General features: G+C 40.9%; 1 protein-coding gene across 3 annotated transcripts in view; it reads right to left on the bottom strand.

Moving 5' to 3' along the window:
• CTNND2 (catenin delta 2) overlaps positions 1-24,485 on the bottom strand; it is a 941,962-nt gene that overhangs the window by 160,549 nt on the left and 756,928 nt on the right. For all 3 annotated transcript variants that reach the window (XM_047878029.1, XM_047878014.1, XM_047878024.1), the window contains one exon: positions 12,046-12,229. In XM_047878029.1, the coding sequence (XP_047733985.1) occupies positions 12,046-12,229 (184 nt within the window). The remainder of the gene's footprint in view (positions 1-12,045; positions 12,230-24,485) is intronic.

Here is a 24,485-nt window from a genome sequence, read left to right as displayed (position 1 = left end):
GAGTAGTTATTCTATTCACCGCCACCTGCACCTCTGCTTCCTGTGATCCCCACCCTGCCATAGCTCTCTGAGTCGGAGACCCCACTTGTCACCTCTCCCCATCACAGCTCCAAAGGGCGATGGAGAGGAACCCACAGAATGGGCCATCCCAGTCAGCCTTGACCCGCAGCTGTCCATCAAATGCCCTGAAGCAAACAGTGATGGCTCCGTGACCAGAGGAAGTCATCAACCCAGTAAAGGGGGACAGTGAGAACAGGATGGAAATTCAAACACTTCCCATTTTTTTATTTCAAAGGGTCCTTTGGTAAACTAAGGGACAAGTGGAACTTACTTCAAATATTCTTGGTCAATTAAGGAACACCCAGACTCAAGAAGAGGAGACCGAGGGGGGCAACAGAGTTTAGAGCCAGGTTGTGCAGAGTAGAGTTGTGCGTTCAGCTCTGCACTCTGGAATTCTACAGGACGGTGGGTGGGAGGCGTGATCTCCGAGCCGGTGCTTTGGAACCGCTATTCATGCTCTCACTGGTTATGTTTCTCTTCTCCAAGAGGAATGGGAACTGGAAGCTGGAGGTCTTCACTAACGCCACTGGGTGTGGGCTAGCTTCCACGCGTGCTCCGCTTGTCCTCCTGGATCTGTCCCCATCTCTCTGGTTGTTTTGTCACAACTCTGGCAAATGCTGACTTTATTTAGTTTAAAATAAGTGCCACTTGGAAAAGGGAAAGGAGAAATGGTATGAAAATAGATGTGTTAAAATACTGGAGAGGATTAGCACGTAAGTGAGACTGTTTAGTGAACTCTTTCTTCTTCAATTTATGGATAATAGACTTGTTTCTTTGCTTCTCCTCCAGGGAAGCCACTTCTGATGCGATGTAATATAATTTGGGAGGCAGCAGGAGGAAAAATTATATTTTTAATATCAAGAAGTTATGAAGGATTTGAAGAACAATCCAGCTCTGACGACTTGCTTTTTATTTATCAGGGAGTTAACACCCTACAACCCAATGTTTTATAGGGATAAATTTTAAACACCATTGTCTACCAATTGGAGATTAACTAAGCTGTTTTTTATTTAATCATTTTTCAAAGGAAGTAATTTGTTCATACTAATGGAAAGGTTTGAATATTCATATTCTAATAGGAAGGATGACTACTCATATTGAGAAGATAAAATTTAACATTTGTTTGTCCTTTTAAAAGAAGCCCACACTTGCAACCAGATTATAAGATAAATAATTCAAAGCAAGTTTTAGTTAGATCCTGGAAATTTTCATAATTAAGTAGATCAAATTTTGCAGAAATAAGTTGTGGAAACTTTAAGAAGGAATAGCATGATGGGATATCTTATATTAAAATTTTCTATTTATGGTGAAGTCATTATGCTCTCACTTCTTCTAGCTTGGGAAAACAAAACAATGTTTGGGGCGAAATGATCCCTATTACTATTTCATGGAACATAAATGCCAGAAAGAACTTTGCAAAATTATGGTTAGTCTTCTGGGGGATAGCAATGTCTTCTGAAAGAATTAAAAAATGAATTCTTTTCTAGACTTTTCCTAATAGAAAAGATAAGAGAATGCAAAATCCTGAAGAGAGAGAAAGCTTTAAGACTACAGGATTTAACAGCGAGTCAGTTAAAAATACACAGTTTCTTAAATGTAAAGAAAGAATGGATTAGTAACAGAGGTAGGTTGCCCATGAAAACATTGAAAAAAAAAAAAAGAATATGGCCTTCTGAGGCATTCTTTAGGAGAGACACGCTCCAGCTTTTCCAGTTCTGGGGCAGCCTAATGGAACTTGGAGGCAATCAGGTTGTCTTAATGACATTATGAGTCGCTTTCAATAGCAAACTCCACAGACCGTGCCTATCTGCTCTCCCTTGCAACACCCATGCCTACCATAAGGGCCAAGCACATAGTAAGGACTCAAAAGAACAGATGTTGAGACAATGAAGCTTTCAGTCAATGTAACTAGCTCCTCTTGTTTGGATTCCATATTACCAAGCAATTTTCTGGTTTAATGTGACTTCTTAGTAGCTAGTCTATAGAGAACGAAAGCACTGGTAAAGAATTAGGCTTACGTAACGACCATAAAATTACACCCACTCAAATCTCTCACTGCAGGAGCATCACTGACTGATGGTCCAGCTGCTGTGCCCTGAGACTCGTACTGTGTTTGCCTTCATACTCAAGCCTCACTCCCCATGGGTGCTTCCAGCCAGTGACCCAGCTCTGCAGCAGTGATAGGGTAAGCCTTGTCTTGGGAGATGCGAGGCTCCTTGCAACAATGAACTGGGATTAAGAACGCTCCAGTGGTCTGGTCGACATCCCCGAAAGTCTAAGACATTTTCACCCACGCAACCAACATTCCTTCCTTCTTTTCTGCTCTCCTTCACTTGGGGTCAGACCTGCTGCATCATGCGTGGTTTGAAGACTCTGTTTTCCCTCTCATTTTCCTCTCCGGTGTCACCCCTAATTAAATATCTTGCATGGACTGCTAATTCTGTCTGGGTGTCTGCTTCTCTTAGGATGTGGGCTGAGCCAGCATCCTAGCCTCAGTGTAAACAAACAAATGTGTTTTGGGGCTGCTCCTTGCCTCTGCCTAATGGAACATGGTCATGTGGGAGGAACCCAGCTGAGGCATCATACAACCCGGGATTTGTCTCACCTTTCCCTCTCTTACTAACTGTATGACTTGGGGCAACCTACTCTTATCCTCATGAGCATTAACTTCTTGATCTGTAAAATGGGATAGGGACATTATTGGGACAACTGTATCAGACAGGGTGCATATTAAAGACACATAAAATCACAATGGGCTTTTAACAGATGTTAAGCCAAAGCTAATTTCCTTCTGATATTATTGGAGCTTTAAGGTCCAGTTTCTGGCCAGGCAAGGACAAAGGCCAGGCCCTGGAGTCTGTGGCATTCAATAGTGATGCCCCACTTGGGGAAGCCTCATTTGGAGATCCCAACTTGGAGATTTATAAGAAGGGGAGATCAGGACACAGAGGCATGTAGGGAAGACCATGTGAGGACAGGGCAAGAAGACGGCCATCTACAAACCAAGGAGAGAAGGCTTGAGAACCACCAGACCTGCTGACATCTTGATCTCAGACTTCTAACTTCCAGGATTGTGAGAAAATACATTTCTGTTGTTTAAGCCGCCCAGTCTGTGGCATTTTGTTACAAAAGCCCCAGCAAAGTAATACTGCATAAACTTGTTAAAACCTATTAATAGCATATAGATCTATTATTATAAAGTAATAAAGTATGAACTTCCCTGATTGGGTGACACGGAGTGAGCTAGAAAGCTGGGGTGCTCCATGGGAGGTGGGAGCCCTCGTCACCAAGGGAGCTGCTGAGGTGGATAGCCCAATTGTCCTCTCTGATGGGGCCCTAATACTCCAAACTCTTTCGGCCACCCAACTTGTTCCCTTCCTTCAAAGAAGACCTTCACTGCTGAGTCATGACTCAACAAAACCATTCACTTTGCATCCATGATAGACCCAGGGATCAGAAGTAGAGAGCTGTTCAGGTGAGGAACAGCCTCTGCTTTGGGGCCAGGTGTGGGAACACCAGGCATGAGTGGGTGAGCGGCTCGCCTCTCTTCATAGCATCCATACCGTCTACGTCATTCCTGTTTTAAGTCCCTGGATAAAGAGTGCTCAGTTCAGCTGCAACACAAGATTAATCCAGAACTCATTATAGAAGACTTAAGAAAAAAACCTGGGGCACCTGGGTGGCTCAGTTGGTTGAGTGTCTGACTCTTGGTTTCAGCTCAAGTCATGATCTTGCAGTTCGTGGGCTTGAGCCCCTCATCAGGCTCTGCACTGACAGTGCAGAACCTGCTTGGGATTCTCTCTCTCCTCTCTGCTCTTCCCCTGCTTGCTCTCTCTGTCTTTCTCAAAATAAATAAATAAACTTAAAAAAATAAAAGAAACACTTTTTAAAACAGATTTTAAAAAATTTTTTTACTACATACACGATGCTGAAGTAAGTCAGACAGTGAAAAACAAATGCCATATGATTGCACTTACGTGTGGAATCTAAACAAACAAGTCAAGAACACCAGAAACCAGCTCGTAAATACAGAGAACAAACTGATGGTTGTGAGAAGGGTGGGTGTGGGGGGATGGGCAAAATGGGTGAAGGGGCGTGGGAGGTACACGCTTTCAGTTATGGAATGAGCAAGTCATGGCGACAAAACCATTCTTTTTAATGGTTGAATAATATTGGCAACCAACTGAACCTAGCTTAAAAGTAATAATAATTCCTCCTCTTACCTATGGCTAATGCCAGGGGCAAACCAAATAAAACAAATGTCCTTGGAGCTTTCCAGCCAGAGTGTGGTTATCAGTAGTGTTACTTGGTGAACGGGTTTTCTCAAGGTCACTCCAGAATGAGTGGACCCATGGGACCAAGTGCTCATCCATTAGATGGGTTAAAGTGACCAATCGAGGGTCTGAGTTTAATTATACTCATAAGCAAAGGCTCAGTGCAGCTCCTTTGATGGGCTTAATAACATTCTCGTGTGCACAAAGATAGATGGAAAAATTAGGGTTGTATATCGTTGTCCTTCAGGACAAGATGTTGAAGTGGGAACAGAATAATAAAAATAAATAAATGACTCAGAGGCTCTAGGAAATGAGCTGTGGAAGTTAGCAAAGCTAGCCTTATGCAAATACTTCGGCTGGAGATAAAGTCCTAACTATGCATGACAAAACGTAACACAGCCAAACAGTATTGGAACGGAGTTGTCTTATTGAGCTGGCAGATTAAATGGTAAAAAAGGACACTTGGCAAGGCCTCACCTACAGTTCACTCTGAAATGATGATAATGGCCATGACAGGGATCTTTAGGATATTGATCTCTGGTATTTTAAATGGGAAATACAGTCATGTTTTACGCGAAATGCAGAAAGCATTCATCCCGTCCCCAGCTGCTGGAGCCAACTTCCTTAAACGATCCCTAAATGTCATGTGCCCTGCCTGAAAAACCTAGAATGGCTCCTGGCTCCCAGAATAACCCACACAACTTTCAGAAGGTAGTTTAAAGGTTGGAGGAAACGGGAAGTTGGTTCATAAATAGGAGCAGAAAACACAAAAACCAGATCCACGTGTTTCGCATCTACCCAGTCCAGAGGGTGCGTGCGATCCTTCTTTGGCTGAGGCTGGGCAGAGCCCAGTCCTGTACCAGGGATGTCTGGCCTTGCACCTGAGCTATGGAGGAAGATGGGCTAGAGAACAAACAGCTCCCTATCTGGGGAGTTTGTTCTTGTGCCTGAACACTGTTTGGGGACAGGCAGCGTCTGGGAGTCAGCTGCCATTTCCCCCTCCCTTGGCTGTGTTCTCTGGTGGCTCCCTGGATTCGTAGGCCCCCTCTGGTTACTTACTAGTGTGACTGTAGAGGTTCCGATGGTGCCAGAATAAGGTACCACCCACACTGGGCATGGGGCGTGGGGCTTAACACAACAGAAACTTTTTCTATCACAGTTTGAGAGGTTAGAAGTCCAAAATCAAGGCGTCAGCAGTTCCATGCTCCCTCTTGAAGACTCTGGGGAAGAACCCTTCTTTGCGTTTTTCTCATTTCTCATGGCTTTCAGCCATGCTCGAAAGTCCTTGGCTTTTCCCTGTATCGCCTCAATCTCTGCCTCTGTCTTCACGTGGCCTCCTCCTCTGTGTCTATGTCCTCTTATGAAGACACCATCGGGGCACGTGGGTGGCTCAGTCAGTTAAGCATCCAACTCTTGATTTCAGCTCAGGTCATGACCTTGCAGTTCACGAGTTCAAGCCCCTTGTCAGGCTCTGTGCTGACAGTGTGGGGCCGGTTTGGGATTCTCTCTGTCCCTCTCTCTCTGCCCCTCCCCAGCACGAGTGCTCTCTCTCTCTCAACTTCCAATTAAATAAAACAAACAAACAAACAAACAAACAAACACCATCAATTGGATTCAGGCCCACCCTAAGTCAGTATGACCTCATCTTAATTTAAATAGTTTTACCCGCAAAGACCCTATTTCCAAATAGGGTCACATTCTGAGGTTCCTGGTAGACATAGCTTTTGGTGGGGGGGGGGGGGGGGACACACTTATTTAACCCATTACAACGATCTCAGCTACAACGAGCTTGTCCTCGGGAGGGGCCAGTCTGACCTTCACTTTTCAGCAACCAGACTGTGGTTGGGCAATACACGTTATAGTTGAAGCTGATCATTTCGGCCCAAGTTACGAAAAGTATTTGATTATATGTGGTACCATGAAACAATCCTCACGCAGAACTGAATCTCTTTCAAGGTCTGACTTGCCTAATTTAGGCCAAAGGAAAGCCATTTCCTGGAGGACTCCTTCATCATCAAGTGAAGAAAAAGCTAATCCAACAGCTTCATGCATACTTACGACCTAAGCCATACCTAACGTTTTACCACATTCATTTTAGGCCATATTTGAAAATGGTTTTTATCAAACAGTAAAGCTTAAATTGGGCAGTATTGGAGCAAAAGACAAACATCATAAAAGAGGAAGGGGCAAGGAAGAGGGGGAGCATTAGTGTGTGTCCAGGGTGGGGGCTGGAAGAAGGATGCTGGCAGAGACGCAGTCCGACCCCCACTAACCACTGGGAGCCATGAACCCCACAATCTAGCCGCCATCATTCTTATCAACTTGCTCCTCCAACGAAATTTCAGAGATTTTTTTTTTTCCATTTCTATCCTCTTTCCTCAGTGACAGATGGATACTTCAGGAACAAATAGAGATCTGCTTTTGAAAAATTCCATTTCCTACCCCAAAATGAATTTTAAATGGAAAAGGACTAAGGGCATTAACTTTTCATTTTATATGTCATATGTGCTTAAATTTTTGCTATGTCAACATGATATGACATCTTTCCGTGAAGATTTACCGTGCCTTTTGAGAGAAGGCAAAGGCAAGAGTCTCTTCTCTTTAGAACACTGCCCATGAGTATGGCCCCTGCTGCAGGCTGGTGGGGCATGTGGATACCACTAGGTATCGGTACATCTGCCGCCAAAGAGAAGTCTTGAGAAGCTGGGCAGAGTTTATTAAGAATGTATACAATTATCTAACGTTTGAACAGTGTTAGCGGTCCAGATTTTAGCTTAGGAAGGCATAGGCTTTCCCCGCCCCTCCTCCCCACCTTAAATTTCACTCTGATAAGCTTTGGAACATTTAAGAGTGGTACAGTTTGCATTTATAATATTTTTTTTTCTTTCTGAAAAATGAAAGGATGATGTCTTTTAGAATAGCAATTGCTTAAATGCCTACCCTCGGCTTCCCACTCCGAAATGACACAAACAAATTTGAATCCTGTTAGGAACAAATATTAAGAACACTGCTCTACATCAGTGACCCGATAAATGTACTTTTGCCAACCATCAAAGCTCCTACTGGGGTCAAAAGCCACCCAGGTTAGGAAATACTATCCTGGAAAAGGAGTGGGGCCATCAGTAAAAGAGAATCAAGCCATCAGTAAAAGAATGAAGGAGCCTGAGTACTGGGGAAATAATGTCAACCTTGTTTTCTAGGGTATGTCTTAAAATACAGTCTTATATTTTTAAAAAAGGCATCCATTGCTCTGACTAATTGCCTAAATTAAGATTTAAGGTGGAGGTGGCGGGAAGGGGCTGACGTGAGGCTCCATGACTAACTGTCCACGTTGCTTCCCACTCCATACTGGCAGCCGCGGGAGGGAAGAATGGGAAGTAGGAAAGGAGAAGGAGGAGGAAGACAGTTGGCAATTTGGATGGGTGTTGGCTGAGATGATGCCATTCAGTGGATGTCCAGAAGCAAATTAAAGGAGCCAACACAAAGCAGAGCAAGTCTATCCGCCAACCGGGTGCTCAGTGGGTTGTGAGGCTCTGAGCACAGATGTGTTCCTGGCACTTCACAGGACATTGTATTTCCTCTCTGTGTGGCACAGCGGGAGCAGGCTGGACCGGGAGTCAGGATGTGAGTGCAGGTACTGGCTTCCCGACCAACTGACCATAGGCTATTGAACTTATAATAAATATGAGAATAAACAATGCATTCGAAGTAGAAGTTCCTGGTCCCTGGAAGATGGGGATTTTATGAATCAGAATGTTCATTTTCAAAGTCAAAACCTTACCTCTATCAACAATGTATAAAATTATCCGAAAGACATGTTGCCAGGTCAAACCTCGGAATGAACGAACGCACACGCACACGCACTCACACAGCTCCATTCTTCAATTTCTCAACAATTCGTGAGAAAGGAGAGTTTCCATTCCAACTCAGTATCAGGGAAAATATCACCCGAGGGCAGATAGCTGAATTAAATTTAACTGACATCTCACATATCAAAAATACTTAAACAGTGACTCATGTACCTTGCTACTTGTAATTTTTTTTTTAAATTCCAAGTGTTGTTTGATAATGAATGGTAATGGGAAAATCACACTCTCAAAATAAGTTTATAAAATGTATAATCATGAAAAGGACTGAATTATATGTAACTCCTGATCCTTAAAGGTTGTGGAGGGTTTCTAGAAGTTGAACTCTATAAAAGCAAATAATTGAAAACAATCTTAATATAATCGGATGGTCCTCAACAATGCCTTAGTTTTAAAAACGATTCCCTAACAAGGAATAAGATCTAAAACAGGAAGACAGTAAGAAATCTTTTGTGCATATTTTACATTATTTTTTCAGGTTACTAATTTTCTTTGCCTTTACAGTGAACTATCCATAAATCACATGAAATGAATTGAAGTATTATCTGCCCGTTGTGACACTGAACGTGGTGTATGCCAACTTAGTCCCAACTTACATCGAATTCCTTATGCACCCACGTGCGGACAGGTGCATTTTGTTGGCCAAATGCAGCTGGCTCTTTCTTACCAACTAAACAAGCTCCTGAAACATATACTGAACGTTCTAGCCAGATTTCATGGAATATGATAGCAGTGGTCACGACACATTGCAAAATAATTCTAACATGTAAATTTGGCATTTTTATACAACTTAGGCAACTTTCAAAACCAAAGCTATAAATTAATACACCAAAGTATGCAAATGTTACACAAACTTCCTATATCTTTTTTGCTGTGAAAATTCACTATATCGTTTTTTGTTTTTTTTTTCATTTTTTTTTTTCAACGTTTATTTATTTTTGGGACAGAGAGAGACAGAGCATGAACGGGGGAGGGGCAGAGAGAGAGGGAGACACAGAATCGGAAACAGGCTCCAGGCTCTGAGCCATCAGCCCAGAGCCTGACGCGGGGCTCGAACTCACGGACCGCGAGTTCGTGACCTGGCTGAAGTCGGACGCTTAACCGACTGCGCCACCCAGGCGCCCCATCACTATATCGTTTTTATATGCAATATAAATTTAGTCCATGAAAATGACAAGAACAATTGCTGAGTTTTTCTTCTTTTTGCTTTTAGAAGCACCAAAGCATCAACTTCTTTCTAAATATTTTGATAGAAGAAAATGTTCTTTGCAAAGGTACAAGTCCAGATATGATTTATAAACTGAGATAATCTGGTTGTTCATATACATTTTAAGGAGTATATTCGAATTGTTTCTGCAGTTCCCAGTTTCAGCTTTTGCTGAGCCTTGTTTATTTCTGCCTCCCTGATCCCTCTCTGGCAAACAGCAGACACTCAGTAAATGCTCATGGTTGACACTGCTGAAAGGCAGGAATAGCGTACAAAGTAATTTCTTTAACATAAATAAAAAGCCAGGCTTTCTTGGAAAAATCAAGAATGCATATAACCTCAACAATTAAAATCTAGAACCTTCCATCATGCTAAAAACATTTGTGACTGTTCTAGTGTGCCAACACTGGTTGTAAGTTACGTGTCAAATGTTAGTTGGAATTTCTTGAACTTTGCCCACTGAGTCTTTGGTAAATTCATTTTCGCCCCTTCCCAAGGCTATTTTCTTCCTCTCTCAGCTCAACCTGCTCATCCATGTGGAATGATTCACAAACACATTTAAATAAGAGAGGACAAATTATTATTTTCCTGTAGAAAGGCAGGGGTTTGATGAAATAAGGGGGAAATTAAGTATTTACCATATATTGTTGGGTTTTGCTTTGCCAATTACATGATAAACTCAGAAAAGTGGGAAAACCCTTAAACCTGGTTGCATCTTGACTAAGGAAACCCAATTTGACTACAGGAAATTCTTTCTAAATCACATGTCCCCCTTTTTGCTTCCTATGATGTGTCTGCTCCTGGCCACATTCAGTGTAAGCAGCACATGGCCAACCCGCTGTATGTGTGGACAGAGAGGGATGGATAGTTTCTCTGATCTGATCCTGATCTGACCTGTCTTCACTCTGCGTCACATCCCAGATGCTCAACTCAGCCAGATGACTTGCAAAGCAGACCCATGAACCTACATGGTCTAGCTTCCTCATCTGACTTTTGATCAAATGGTGCTGAAGATATGCTCTTAATGGAGGTGGCCCACATCCATAAGTCTAACATCTTGAATGTAGAATTGTGTTACTGTATCATTCAGAGAGAATTTTACCTGACGGAGTTCACCAAGCCTTTACTGACCATACTTCTACAATTGATTCCGAGGCACTTCTTCCATGATCCTTATTAGGAACAATGACACTCTTTAAGTCAAAGATGCTAAGAAGGGAAAAAAACGACCCATAATAGTTGAAAATAACTGGACTAGAAAAATCAGGTATAAAAAGTTGGAAGTGGCTTACAGCTTTAGCTTTGGGAAGGAGTTGTATTTCTTCTGGTGGGGCAGGAGTTTTCTGAAGGATAACAGAATGTAAGAGGTTATAAAATGAATGTCTCAACAGGGAGTTTTGGAGAACTGTAAATTTGGCTTATGGTAAAGCTTAGCCAGAGAAATCATGTCAAAAGATCATTATTTCGTGACCTTGAGGAACAGCAAGATCGTTAGAGGATTTCCTATTCCTGTCTGTGAATGCATGTCGATATTTATGGAGGTAGACTCACTTTATCTCCCTCTACACACACACATTTACACAAACGCACCACCCCTCTCAAGACTGGAGGCCCAGAGCATTGCTATACATATGCATGAGATAATTATTATTAATGTCACCAAGGTGATTTTGTTCCTTCTCAGTAGAGACCAGTTTTTGCCCCTGGAAACCAATCAATTGCAGGCAAGATGACAGCTTTGAGGCAGCTCAGCTAAAACAAACCTGTACATTTTATGTCTGAAATATAGATCATTTGACTGGGTACCGTGGGTTGTTCTTGTACTCCCACCTCATCATTAAGTTTATCTAGCAGAGATTTGCAACTTTGGTACCAAATACAGCATCCTTGGGGGCACAGTTGCCCGAGTTTGGAAAAAATGTATCCTGATTATTACCTTCTTTTCTAAGAGCAAAAGTTAAACAAAAATTAAGGTGATTCTAAGACTTCTCAAGAGATTTCTGGGGGATGATTTTTGTAAAAGGGCACTGAGAGAGAACTAGAATGTATTTGCTACTTTCATTATTTAAAAAAAAAAACATTTCATACAACAGGCTTTATTAACAAGTTATCTCTAAGCATCATGGGTTCCGGTAGTCACACAGACAAACTTTTAAAAACGAAAACCAAAATTAGTGATGCCTCTTAATTAGCTCCCTACGTATATGTCATAGACTCTCCTCCCACCAACTGGCCTGCCTGGTTATTCTATACGCATGATATACTATATACTATATACTATATACTATATACTATATACTATATACTATATACTATATACTATATACTATAACATGGGAAAGAAACTACTGTGAACTATTGCTTTTAATCAAAGAAAACTAATTACTTTTGGTCGGAATGAAAATGTTTATTTTTTGCCCAAGACTCAAGAAAACATGTTAAATAAAAGACTTATAGAAGAAGATGCCTATACCTCGTCGGTACCTCATTAGAAATGATTTTTGCTAGCCTCTTACCCTTCTTCACCATGTCAACATTCATCTTTCTGGGACACTCTGATCCTCAGGAAAGCAGCAATGAAAATTGCAGAAGCAGAAAGCATATGACAGCAGCGGGAGGCAGCAAGGGTGCCACTCACCTTAGGCATCCGGTCGCATTTCGCAGCACCTGTGAGGAATGCAGCTGTATTTTCCGATCATCCTGGAGTGGTGAATTTTCCCAGCCCGAATGGGGGATAATCACGGCATTGGTCAACACTGCCAGGGTGTCCTGGATGATTGGCATCTTGAGGGCATCACAAGACGAGAGGTTCCAAAGGACTCCTGCAAGATACACACAAACAGGGCTTTTGGACGGCCACTCTTTTTTCTCATCTCAAAACCGTTTTCCCTAATCAAGTTAAAGTCAAGGGCAAGGCGGACTTAGAGAGTGTGAACGCATGACCTAGAGCGCACCCTTGATTTTAGAACATCTCTGAGAACCCATTAAAGGGCTGCTGTGAAAATCTGACAAGCGGGCATAAGACTTGTGACACCATTGTCTTCGTTCCATCTCGAAGAGGGTGAGGTCTGATTTGAACTATGGATACCAACCAGGCTCCTGTTCACTTTTAATACAGCAGGCCTACGTATCCAAAAATCTAACCAAGACAAAAGAATTGTGAAAGTTATCTGAGCTATGAACTAGCAGGACATCCTTGTTTTATCCAAGACCTCAATATGCACATATGGACAGTTTGATGCGGCCTCCATTTAGAAACGGCCACCAACACGCAGGACCTTATGAGAGTCCAGCATCAGGTCTGATGCTCAACAAGGAATTTGAATTCACTGTCACTTGTGACAGCTTTGTCAGTTTTTCTCAGAAGGCAATGCTCGTGGAGGATGCAGAGAACAGGGAGCAGTAGAAAGCAGAGGGCATGTCCGCAGAGGGCAGACTAGAACAGAAAGTAATGTAGACAGAGCAAAAGCTAAAGTTTTAGGACAGATGGCATGTTTTAGGGTTTCAAATATTTTTATTAACAATTTTTAATGTTTATTTCTGAGAGAGAAAGATAAGGACAGAGTGTGAGCAAGGGAGGGGCAGAGAGAGAGGGAGACACAGAATCCGAAGCAGGCTCCAGGCTCCGAGCTGGTAGCACAGAGCCTGACGTGGGGCTCGAACTCACGAACGGTGAGATCATGACCTGAGCTGAAGTTGGACGCCTAACTGACAGAGCCACCAGGGGCCCCTTACATATTTTTAAAGGAAATCTTAAAAATAGGATTAAGTTTAGAAATGTTCCTAAGTACTACGTATAAGTTATAACATCTGAAAATGCTCTTAAAGAATTTTTTGTTGTTGTTCAAAACAGAACACATGAAGGTAAAATAAACAGAATTATATTCTGATTTTTTATGAAAGAAAGATTGTATTTTCTTCTCAAGACTAATCTAAATATACATCATCATTGCAGACATGGAGAATAAAATATTTATTTTTAGAAACGCAACTTCCAACTTACTTGTTTAATAAGCTTTCAATAAATGTTAACATGAGATTGCGTTTTATCTACTGTGTTATGAATAGAACAGACAGAACACAGGTACTTCTGAAATTTGTTAGTTTTTCATGGCACATGTTGAACTCACCAAGGGCATTAATAATACTCATCTGAGTGTTGACAATGTTTGATTGTTAACAACTGAAGGAACAGTTTTAAATCAGTTCTATAAAAATGTGACTATAGAGACAAATCCTCTCAGTTGTCTTTCAAAAAAACATTTGCTGGGAATTTTACTGAAGTAAATGCAAAGGAAACAAAATGTTTTTGCCGCCCCGTATATATAAACCAATCCTTTAGCACAGGGGGTTGGCTCCAGGGCAAATCCTGCCGGCTTGTTTTGGTAAATCAAGTTTTATTAGAACATAGCCTTGCCTGTTTATTTACATACTGTCTGTGGCCTACAAGGGAAGAGTTGAATATTTGTGACACAGACTGCATGGCCCCTACAGCCAAAATCATTTCTTATGTGGCCCTTTATGGAAAGATTTCGCCCACCCTGCTTTAGTATATAGACCATTTTCTATAAACTTCTATGCACATGTTTGCATTACCATTAGAATTGCAGACTGGGTACACACAAAACAATGCTCAGTGGTACACAGAAGGTGCTCAAAAATACATTCTGATGCGGACGGATTTGAAATGCTAGCAATATTATCACATACGTTTATCTTGCTTTAAATAATATATAAAGCTGCTTATTCAGTCCATTAAGAGAGATTTTACCAAATTTTAGAAAATCAAAATACAGGGGCGCCTGGGTGGCTCAGTTGGTTAAGTGTCCAGCTTAGGCTCAGGTCATGATCTCGTAGTTCGTGAGTTCGAGCCCCGCGTCGGGCTCTGGGCTGACAGCTCGGAGCCTGGAGCCTGGAGCCTGCTTTGGATTCTGTGTCTCCTTCACTCTCTGCCCCTCCCCCCTCCCCTGCTCATGCTCTGTCTCTCTCTGTCTCAAAAATAAATAAAACGTTAAAAAAAATTTTTTTAAAGAAAATCAAAATACATTCATTTGCAGTCTTGTGAAAATTTTCTTTTCTCATAAAATAATTAGGTTTTCAGATTTTAAAAAGCACATTACAATGAAATTAATATCTACCCAAGTATCTGAAGAAAACTTTAAAAAATATCACATTACAAGGATTGTGTCTGTTCTTCTAAGGATACAATGCACACACATAGAGCCAGAAAATATATTTTTTTCATTCTTAAATCCCGATTTGAAAATACCAATACATGAAAATTGAGGCATATATGTTTTAAAATATGGGTGGTATTTTTTTTTAAATATAATTTATTGTCAAGTTGGCTAACATACAGCATATATAGTGTGCTCTTGGTTTGGAGGGTAGATTCCCGTGATTCATCGCTTACGTACAATACCCATTTCTCATCTCAACAAGTGCCTTCCTCAATGTCCCCCCCCGATTTTCCCCTTCCCCCACCCCCCCCATCAACCCTCGGTTTGTTCTCTATATTTAAGAGTCTCTTATGGTTTGCCTCCCTCCCTCTCTGTTTGTAACTATTTTTTTCCTTTTATGGGTGGTATGTTTTGCTCTAAAATACATTTCCTCTAAAACCTAATTAGTAAAAGAAAGTCTTCTGCATTTTTACATGCAATGAATTTAAAAGAATCTAAAGGCATTCTGCAAAAATAAAACAATCTTTACCGTTTTCTAACAAACAGGAAAAAGGTTTAAAGAGGGGAAAATCAAAGTGTGAAGGCCTAATCTAATATCTGACCAGAAGTGAATGATGGGACAGGAGATGTTCCAAGGTAACTCTTTATTGGGCTCTTCTCTTCATTACCTTCCTCATTAATTCATTAATTAGTGTAACCTGATTCAGCATTTAGCATGGACAGAAGTTTCCTTGTTTCCATTCATCCCACCTTCCAGACTGGCTCCATCCGTGTTTCATGTTCCAGACAGCTTATCATTGCTCTAGATCCCGCCTCTGAACTTCCTATACTAATTCCCATCTGCAACCCCCAAGTGCTTCCTGACCCGTGAGGGGTGCACTGGACCTGTGATTGGGGGCAGCTTTTATCTCCTCTGTTTCGATGAGGGCTTGGCCAGATGGATGTAATGCGGCAGAATTTCTTTTGAGGGGAATTCAGAGAGTTTTGGTTACATTATCTGGACGTATAGACCCACTCGAGTGTAGAACCAGAGGTCTCTGGGGGTTATTTGAGATAAAGGTTGACATGTCTGACAGGAGTCAAAAGCGGGAAACAGCCAGAACTCTAAAGCTGTCTTGTTACAGACAGACACACACACACTCACACATACACACACACACACACACACACACACACCTCTACACACACACATCCATAGTCCTGGCAGACGGGAGAGAGATTACTTGAGAAAAAAGGGCATATCTAGGCATTCTCTATAAAGAAACGAGAAGTCATTGTTCTTCTTAAATTTCTCTTCACTCTGTCCTCTTCCTTCTGTGCTGGCTTAACATTTTTGTTATTCTCTTTTTTGACATCCCTTCTAATCCCGGAGCCCAAGCCTTCTCGCTGGGAGTGAGCACTGGACTTAGAGACTTGCCCTAACTGACGTAATATGGTGGAGGTGGCTTTGGAGACTCAGTCACAGAAAAGGTACCGCTGCTCCCTCCAAGTTCTGTCTCGGCTTCTGCTGGTTGGAGGGGAAGCCAGCTGTCCCGCTGGGAAGATCTTCCAGTGCTGCTCTGAAGAGGCCTACGGGGCAAAGAACCAAGGTCTCCAGCCAACGGCCACGTGGAGACTGCCTCGGGCGCGGAACCTCCGGGTCCAGGTAAGGCTTCAGATGACACAGTCTCACGTGGGACCCTGAGCCAGAACCACCCAGATTTGCCACCCCTGGAGTCCTGACACTCAGACGCTGCATGGGATCCCTTCTCTCCCCCCTCCTTTGTCTCTGTCTCTGGGCTCAGTTTTCTCCCTTCTATCACACTTTTTTCCTGGTTACCCCTCTCGTAACTTAGAGCCCCTGGTTCTCTTACCCTCTTCATCTGCTGTGAGAGAACAGAAGATACAGGAAGGAGGATCCACCTAAATACTGCAACTAAATACAAAGTGCATTTTAATTTAGATTACAAACGCTGATTTTTTTTTTTTTTTAGTTCACGTGCTGCCGAAGTGAGCGTGATAAGTGATTGACTTTTAAGAATGTAACCATCTTCATGTTTGCAACTTATTAAATGACCACTTCCTTTAATTTGGAATAATAGTGTCTTAGCTTCCCATTCATGCTGTAACAAGTTACCACAGACACGGTGCTCAAATGATGCATATTTATTATCTTACAATTCTGCAGATCTAAAGGCTAAAATGCATGAGCAGGGTGGTGCTCCTTCTGGAGGTTCTAAGGGAGAATTCCCTTGTCTTTTTAAACTTCTAAAGGCTGCCTGTGCTCCTTGGCCTGAGGCTTGCATCACTTCGTCCTCAGCATCCATTATCACACCCCCTTCTGGGATTCTGAACCTCCTTGCCTCCCTGTTATAATGATACTTGTGATCTCCCTGAGCCCACCTGGGTAATCCGGGATAATCTCCCCATCTCAAGATCCTTAACTTAATCCCCTCTGTAAAGCCCCTTTACTACCTAAGATAACATTCACAGGCTCTAAGATTTAGGATATGGACTTCTTTGGAGGGCCAACATTCAATCTACTACACATTCCCCTTTTTAAAATTTTTTTTTAATGTTTTTATTTATTTTTGAGAGAGAGAAAGACAGAGCATGAGCGGGGAAGGGGCAGAGAGAGAGGGAGACGCAGAATCTGAAGCAGCCTCCAGGCTCTGAGCTGTCAGCACAGAGCCTGACGTGGGGCTCGAACTCACAAGACTGTGAGATCGTGACCTGAGCTGAAGTCGGACGCTTAACCGACTGAGCCATTCGGGCGCCCCTACACATCCCCTTAAAATATTGCTATGCTTAAAACAAAGTTACGCCTCTTATTACAGCTTCATGATCAGGCATTTCCCTAAATCTCTAAATTCATCTTGAATCATTCATTCACTTATTCACTCCATGCACATTAAGGACCTACGTGCCAGGTTCCGTGTGGGATACTGTGGATACATCACTGAAGAAAACAAACGTCCCTGCCCTCAGGGCCCTTCCATTGCTGTAACTGTAGTCATTTTGCTGCGGGCATCACGGCCATATTTCTTCTCCTTGAACACACAAGCTCCTTTGAAATTCTGATCTCTTAGACCTATGGCTCTCTTAGCCTGGAATATTCTTCTCTAGAGCTTTCCAAGACTGATCTTTCTGCTCACGTGGTACCTTAAAGGTGCAAAAACTCAGCGAAAGTTTTCTGGATCACTCTAAACTAGCTTCCCAGACACCTGCTATGAGAGTATTTTAATTTTTAGCAGAGACCTCATCACTAACTCCTATTTCCCATTATTTGAACTTCTGCCATTTCCTCACTGTTCCTCCCCAGCAAGGTCCCAGACACGACATGAAACCAGGGGGCCTGAGTGTTCATAGCATACAGAACACATACAACACACAGAATATGCTTTGACACATATTAGGTGCTCACCATTCAGGTGCTGAATAAATACAAGAATTAATAGCTGGATGATAGACCTTTGTAAGATGACGTGTGCTCCAGGCAAATGAAGCCTTGATGTAAAAAAATAAAATAGCAGATATGATAAATACTAAGTCCAAGTGAGAATACAAAATGTTATTTCAACAACACTATAGCCTCCACAGAAATACAGATAATATAACTCTACAGAAATTCCACTTTTAGCTAGTAGAGAACAATTTATGCCGCTCAAAGACATTAGTCAATTTAGCATTAGAAGGCTCATCTCCAATGTTGTATCTGAGTAATTATCTTGTATTAACTCCTCGATAATTCTAAATTAGCTAAGGTGGTACTAAAATTTCAATTTGTGAAAAAAAAAAACCTGTGGAATAAACTGAATTCACAGTGATATTTGGTATCATACAAGCTACCTCATTTATTCGTATCTGAAAGTAACATAAAAATGTTTTAGTATTTTGGTTGATGGTCACCAGCAAATTTCAATTTACCTGTTGAAAATATGCTCATTTCTTTGAGGTTAAAATCTCTAATAAAATTTTTGTAGCATCTTTCCTTTAATTATATGGATTCAAAAGCTTTCCTTTAAGTATAAAATTATTGCTGTTCCAAATATAATTTTGACAGTAGGTTTAGTTGAGGAGACATTTAAATAACTAATTATGTATACTAAATATATTTAAAATATAGCTTATTTTTATTTCAGGCACCGGGTGGCTCTTTTCCCTGAGATTATCCATATTCATAAGCAGTAATTGGTTTATTAAAATTTCTTTAATAAAATCTTAATTACTTTCATTGGATCCTTTATTTTAATAGAGGGTAATTGTGTGGGGTTTTTTTCCCTAAAAGAGGTAAGGGATATCTTAGAAAAAGAAACTCAGATTGACAAAAAATACATTTTAATAACCTTAAGTCTTAAATCATAATAAAATCAAACATTGCCTCTGTCTGTGCAGGCCTTTCCTATGACCCCCTCACTTGCTTTTAATCTTTAGACCTAAAACATAATCTCTGAGCATCAGTGAGGCTCAAACCAAAGAAAAGTTACGCTGAATTCATTTTAAATAAATGCTTCAAAATTTATTTTAAATTCACCAGCTAATTAAAAATTAACTTAATATATATGAAGATTTACTTTTAAATGAATCTATTACTCATCTTATTCTGTGAGTGAAAATGTGTACATCTGGGGAAGGGAGAGAAGAGAAAAGAATGGGAACAAGTGAGTTTATCTACCTTCTCCAACCACACCATTCACACTGTGAGTCATGGGTGGGTGGAAGGTGACTGATCAAAATCTGGAGGCCCGTGACACGCTGTCCTCGATTTACGCTGTGTGCACATGTGTGTGTGTGTATGCATGAGTGCCTGTGCATCTGTGTTATGTGTGTGCATGTATCTGAGTATTTGGGTGCGTGATACAGAAACTCTCAACTGTCCCTGAGAAGTCATGACCCTCAAGGTGTGGTTGTGAATTAGGATTGTGTTGAAAGTTCTTCCAGATGGTATGCGGCATAGCTTCAACAAGATTTGCACACAGTCTCATTTAATGCTTTTAAAAATAAAAGCACTGACCTCAAAGATAAAGTCTACCAAAATGTTGCGACAATAATGGGTAGCTGAAAGTAAAAAGCAACTCATGGGACTACATCAAACTAAAAAGCTTCTGCACAGCAAAAAAAAACAAAAAAAACAAAAAAAAAAAGAAAAGAAAGAAAATATAAAGGCTACCTAGGAATGGGTGAAAATATTTGCAAACCATATATCGAACCAGGGGTTATATCCAAAGTATGTAAGGAACTCATACAACGCAGTAGCAAAAAATAAATAAACAACTTGAATAAATATTGGCAGAGGAACAGAACAGATATTTTTCTAAAAAAGACACCCAAATGGCCAGCAGGTACATGAAAAGATACTCAACATCACTAATCAAATCAAAACTACCGCTGAGATATCACTTCACATCTGTTAGAATGGATATTATCAAAAAGACAAGAGATAAGTGTTGGTAAAGATGTGGAGAAAAGGAAACCCTTAGGAACCACTGGGGGAATGTAAATTGGTACAGTTGTTATGAAAGACAGTATGGAGGGACCTCAAAAAATTAAAAATAGAAATACCATAGTATTTAGCATTGCAATTCTGGGTACATATCTGAAAGAAATGAAAATAGGTTACAGAAAAGATATCTGTATTTGGTGTTTATTGCAGCATTATTCACAATAGTCAAGATCTAGAAACAACTTAACCATCTGTCAGTGGATGAATGGATAAAGAAGATGTGGTATATATATTCTTAGAATATTACTTGGCCACAAGAAAGAAGGAAATCCCGCCATTTGCAATAACATGGATGGACTTTGAGGACGTTGTGCCAAGTGAGATGAGCCAGAGAAAGACAAATACTGTATGATATCACTTACAGGTGGAATCTAAAAAGCCAAACTAATAAAAACAGAGAGCAGAATGGTAATCACCAGGGTTTGGGAGGTGGGAGAATTAGGGGGGTGTTGTTTAAGGGTACAGAAACGCAACTAGTAGATAAATAAGTTCTGGAGATCTGACGCACAGCTTGGTGGTCATGAACAACAATACTATATCATGCAATTTACAACTGCTAACAGACTAGATTTTAACTGTTCCCACCACAAAAAGAAATGATAATTATATGACATGAGAGAAGTGTTAGCTAATACCAAGGTAGTAACGTACTGTGATATATAAATGTGTCAAATCAACACCTTGTAGACCATAAACTTCCACAATGCTTTATGTCAACTGTATCTCGAAAACAATAAAAAAAATTTTTTTAAATATGCGATGTGAATGTTACTTTGAGAAGAATAATTACAGGAAATGGATGCGACAGTCATTCTGTAGTGCATGCAGAAGAGTGTTTTAAAACACATGTAACAAAGATGGTTATAAGAGCGTGAAATAGAAGAATTTAACTTTAACATGTAGTGTTATGCATCACAGGAAATTTTACTTTATTTTATCATTTTTTAAATGATTTTTAAAATTTAGTTTTGAGACAGAGCGAGCAAGCACGAGTGGGACAGGGGCAGAGAGAGGTGGACAGAGGATCTGAAGCAGGCTCCACACAGACAGCAGCGAGCCTGACATGGGGCGTGAACCCATGAACCACGAGATCATGACCTGAGCCGAAGTCGGACACTCAACTGACTGAGCCACCCAGGCACCCCTCGATCATAGGAAAATTTAAAAGTAATTGTATATATTCTTTTTTCAGAAAAGTTGGATTGGATGCTGGATATAGTGACAGAGCCTTAATGAATTTTATCAATGGAATATCAGTATTTCCAGGATATAAAAATTCTCTGTTAAGATTTGAATCTTTATCTTTCTTTTATAAACCTTCCCTTAAGACCAATCCATTTTTTGATGATAAGTGATTCCCACCACCCCATTTATAACAAATAACTACTTTAAAATAATTTTAAAACATTGAAAAAAGGGTAGTTCCTTAGGCCAAAACTCCTCAGGCTTCCAGGAATCCCAGGGGAGGGCTGACCAGAACAAACGATCTCTGAGTTCTCTTCTTTAATATTTCAGGAGAGGAAACTGCAGTGACCACCGGGGCTTAGGTGAAGGTTAATCCTTTTAGAATTGGACTCACCCAATCATTCTGAGTTAAGAGTCTCACCGAGGTGGTGACGACGAGAGAGAGGGCTGCGGGGGCTGATAAATGTGTGGGGAGAGCAGGCAGAAGAACTGTACTGTCAGCCTCAATAACCAAAAACTGTCACCCTACTAATGCCACTGACAGCTTCTAGCCCAGACATGGAATTCTTTTTTGAAAGCATCACATACACGGTACATGCTGAGAATCAAGCAGAATTATTCTTGCTTATTTTCAAAATAGGTACAAAATTTGGTTAACTCCAGAGGAGTGAGATGGTTTTCACATTAGCAAGAAAGTCAGATCTTTGCTTTCACAAATGAGGCAAATTCTGGTTTAAGCTGATTAAATCTATGAGGGCTCCCCCTTGAGACGTCTTAACTCCTGAAGTTCTGCAACAGCTCTGTTATTGACACAGCCATCCATGTTGAGGTGCTGTCTTGTTTCAAAGCCAAAACTGATCCCAGGAACACTCTGATATTCAAATTTTAGTGCCAGCAGTGCACCTAACACGTGTAGAACAAGCTGGTATAGATTAGTCTAAACAAGAGGCCCAAACTCGCTTAAAGTTTTCATTAGTAATTTAAGAAATGATCCTCCCTGTTTTCAAAGCTGGGACTAATTTAATTGAAAACGAGGTAATTTCACAGACAAAAGAGGATGACTTTTTTTGAAAGGAAGAATCAAAACTCAGGTGTGTCTATGGTATCTCATTCCATTTCCAGTTGGATTCTGTAGATCTGCAATTTTTCGAATTACATTAGATGCTTACAGTAAGGGAATAACAAGCTAGATTCCAGTCATCAGAAACGAGGCTTATCTCCAACTGGGGCCAAGCAGTGCAGCTCCTATCTAAGAAGTGAGAAGCTCTTCCCATGGTATTTTTTTTAAAGTAAATTTTAGTCGAAAATAATTTGGATGTGAACAAAACCAAAACATGCCATCCCCAACCACGTCCCTTTGGCATATAAGTCATTTTGGGGAAAAGGCCACTGGGGACCAACAGAGGTGGAAAAGGTTCTCTAGTCAGCACAGCTTGTCATTTTGTAATGGAAATTTACATTTATAAAGGAAATTTCCATTTGTCAAGATGTCTCCCTCTTCTGTACCAGGAAGAGGAGGAGGACCCGTAGCAACTCTTACAGCATCAACTTAAATATGCAAAACAAACCTTAGCATGGAACCCTATTTAACCGTACTTTTCTTAGTCACCTTCCCATAATTACTTGTCTCCCCCTCCCAGAAGCCCCCAATCCCTTTTCCTTTGTTTAGCCTAAGATGATATTTAAGCATAAGTTCTAACCACCTCTTTGAGCTACCCATCACTGGCTGCTCCCACGTGTATGTGCCATATGCAAGTTAATAAACTTCTGTTTTTCTCTCATTAATTTGTCTTTTGCCTATCTCAGTTTCAAGACCCCAGCTGGAGAGTCTAAGGTGGGTAGAGGAAAAATATTTTTTCCTCCCCTATATGATGTCAATGTCTGATAGTAACCATCTGTGAAAGTCATGGGTTCATGTTTGAGCACAGCATTTTGTAAATGAGCCATAGAATACTTTATTTTTCAATTCCCGAGAGATCAAGAGTTAGGAATATAAAATTGGGCTTGCTTTAAACTATAGCCTTCCTCAATGACCTTGGAGAAGTCAGACCTTGAAAAAAAAAGCACACAAGCTGTTTTATAATCTCTGGAAACTGGCCCTGGGCCTCTTTTCCTAAAAGTGACTGTAGTTAAGATTATGTCATTTCATCTAACAACTGTCATATTCTTCTGTGTAGTAATAAAGATGATTTCTTATACTTTGGTTGTGTTTCTTGGTAGCTTTTTGTACCCCAAATTACATGCATTACATAAAGTAACTTAAGTTTGCCTCTTTCATGAATTACTGAGGAAGGGAGGAAAGAACGGAGAAAAAGAGGGGGCAGGGAGAGGCAGAAGAAGAGACTGAGAGAGGAAGGGAGAATGAGAGAGAGATTTGAAGACATTTAGCCCCATCATATAATGACTTTTTAGGTGGGAAGTGGTATCCTCATAATTTCTGGCCCTGGGTTAAATGATGTGGGGACAGACTAATCCAACTGCTTGCTTCAGAAAATACCTGCCTCTGGAAGTTCAGACTGTGAGCTGAGCAGCTTGCTTATCAAAAGTAATAGTTTGCTTATCAAAACTCATTTCATGACCCTTGCCTCTATGTACCACCAGTCCAGAGCTATTACATTATAAACTCTGCCCAATGCCAGTTGTTTTGCATCTTGGAACACCCACCTTAAACAAACTCAGCCAAGGATCTAAGGCCTTATAAATACCAGGCCCAATTTCCCTTTTGACTTCTGCAAGGTCGTGTTCTCCCTTACCATAGTAAATCTAGTAAACTTAGCTTTGCTTAGTCTACAGGTTTTTCTGGTAGAGGAGCTGACAGTTGGCAAACCATGTGAATTACTGAAAATGAGTAGATAGCTAATTTCATCTTTGGTAAACACAGAGTCTAGAAAATTCTTGGAACTGCAGGGCATTCACTAACCATAACATCATGACTTTATCTGTGTGGATGACAATGGGTGTTAAGCTGTTTGCATTTCTATTAGGTACCATAACCCAGAAGTGACAAAGCCCCATACACTTCTTGGTAGGGCCCGAGGCTGCCATTCCAAACTCTCTAGGCTTAGAGTGAGTAGGCAAAGGTGAAATTATACAGCCTTGCACAAAGCTAGGGATGGCTAGCTCCTTGAGGATTTCTTTTTAATATTACAGGTAGCACATCCTCCTTACTCCTGCCAAGAATCAACATAAGGACTCAAACTGAGTTTGTGGGAGCATCCTTGGCTAGGAATC

Source organism: Prionailurus viverrinus, chromosome A1, assembly GCF_022837055.1.
Source record: "Prionailurus viverrinus isolate Anna chromosome A1, UM_Priviv_1.0, whole genome shotgun sequence".
Lineage (NCBI taxonomy): Eukaryota > Metazoa > Chordata > Mammalia > Carnivora > Felidae > Prionailurus > Prionailurus viverrinus.
This window is presented reverse-complemented; position numbering and strand designations above follow the sequence as displayed.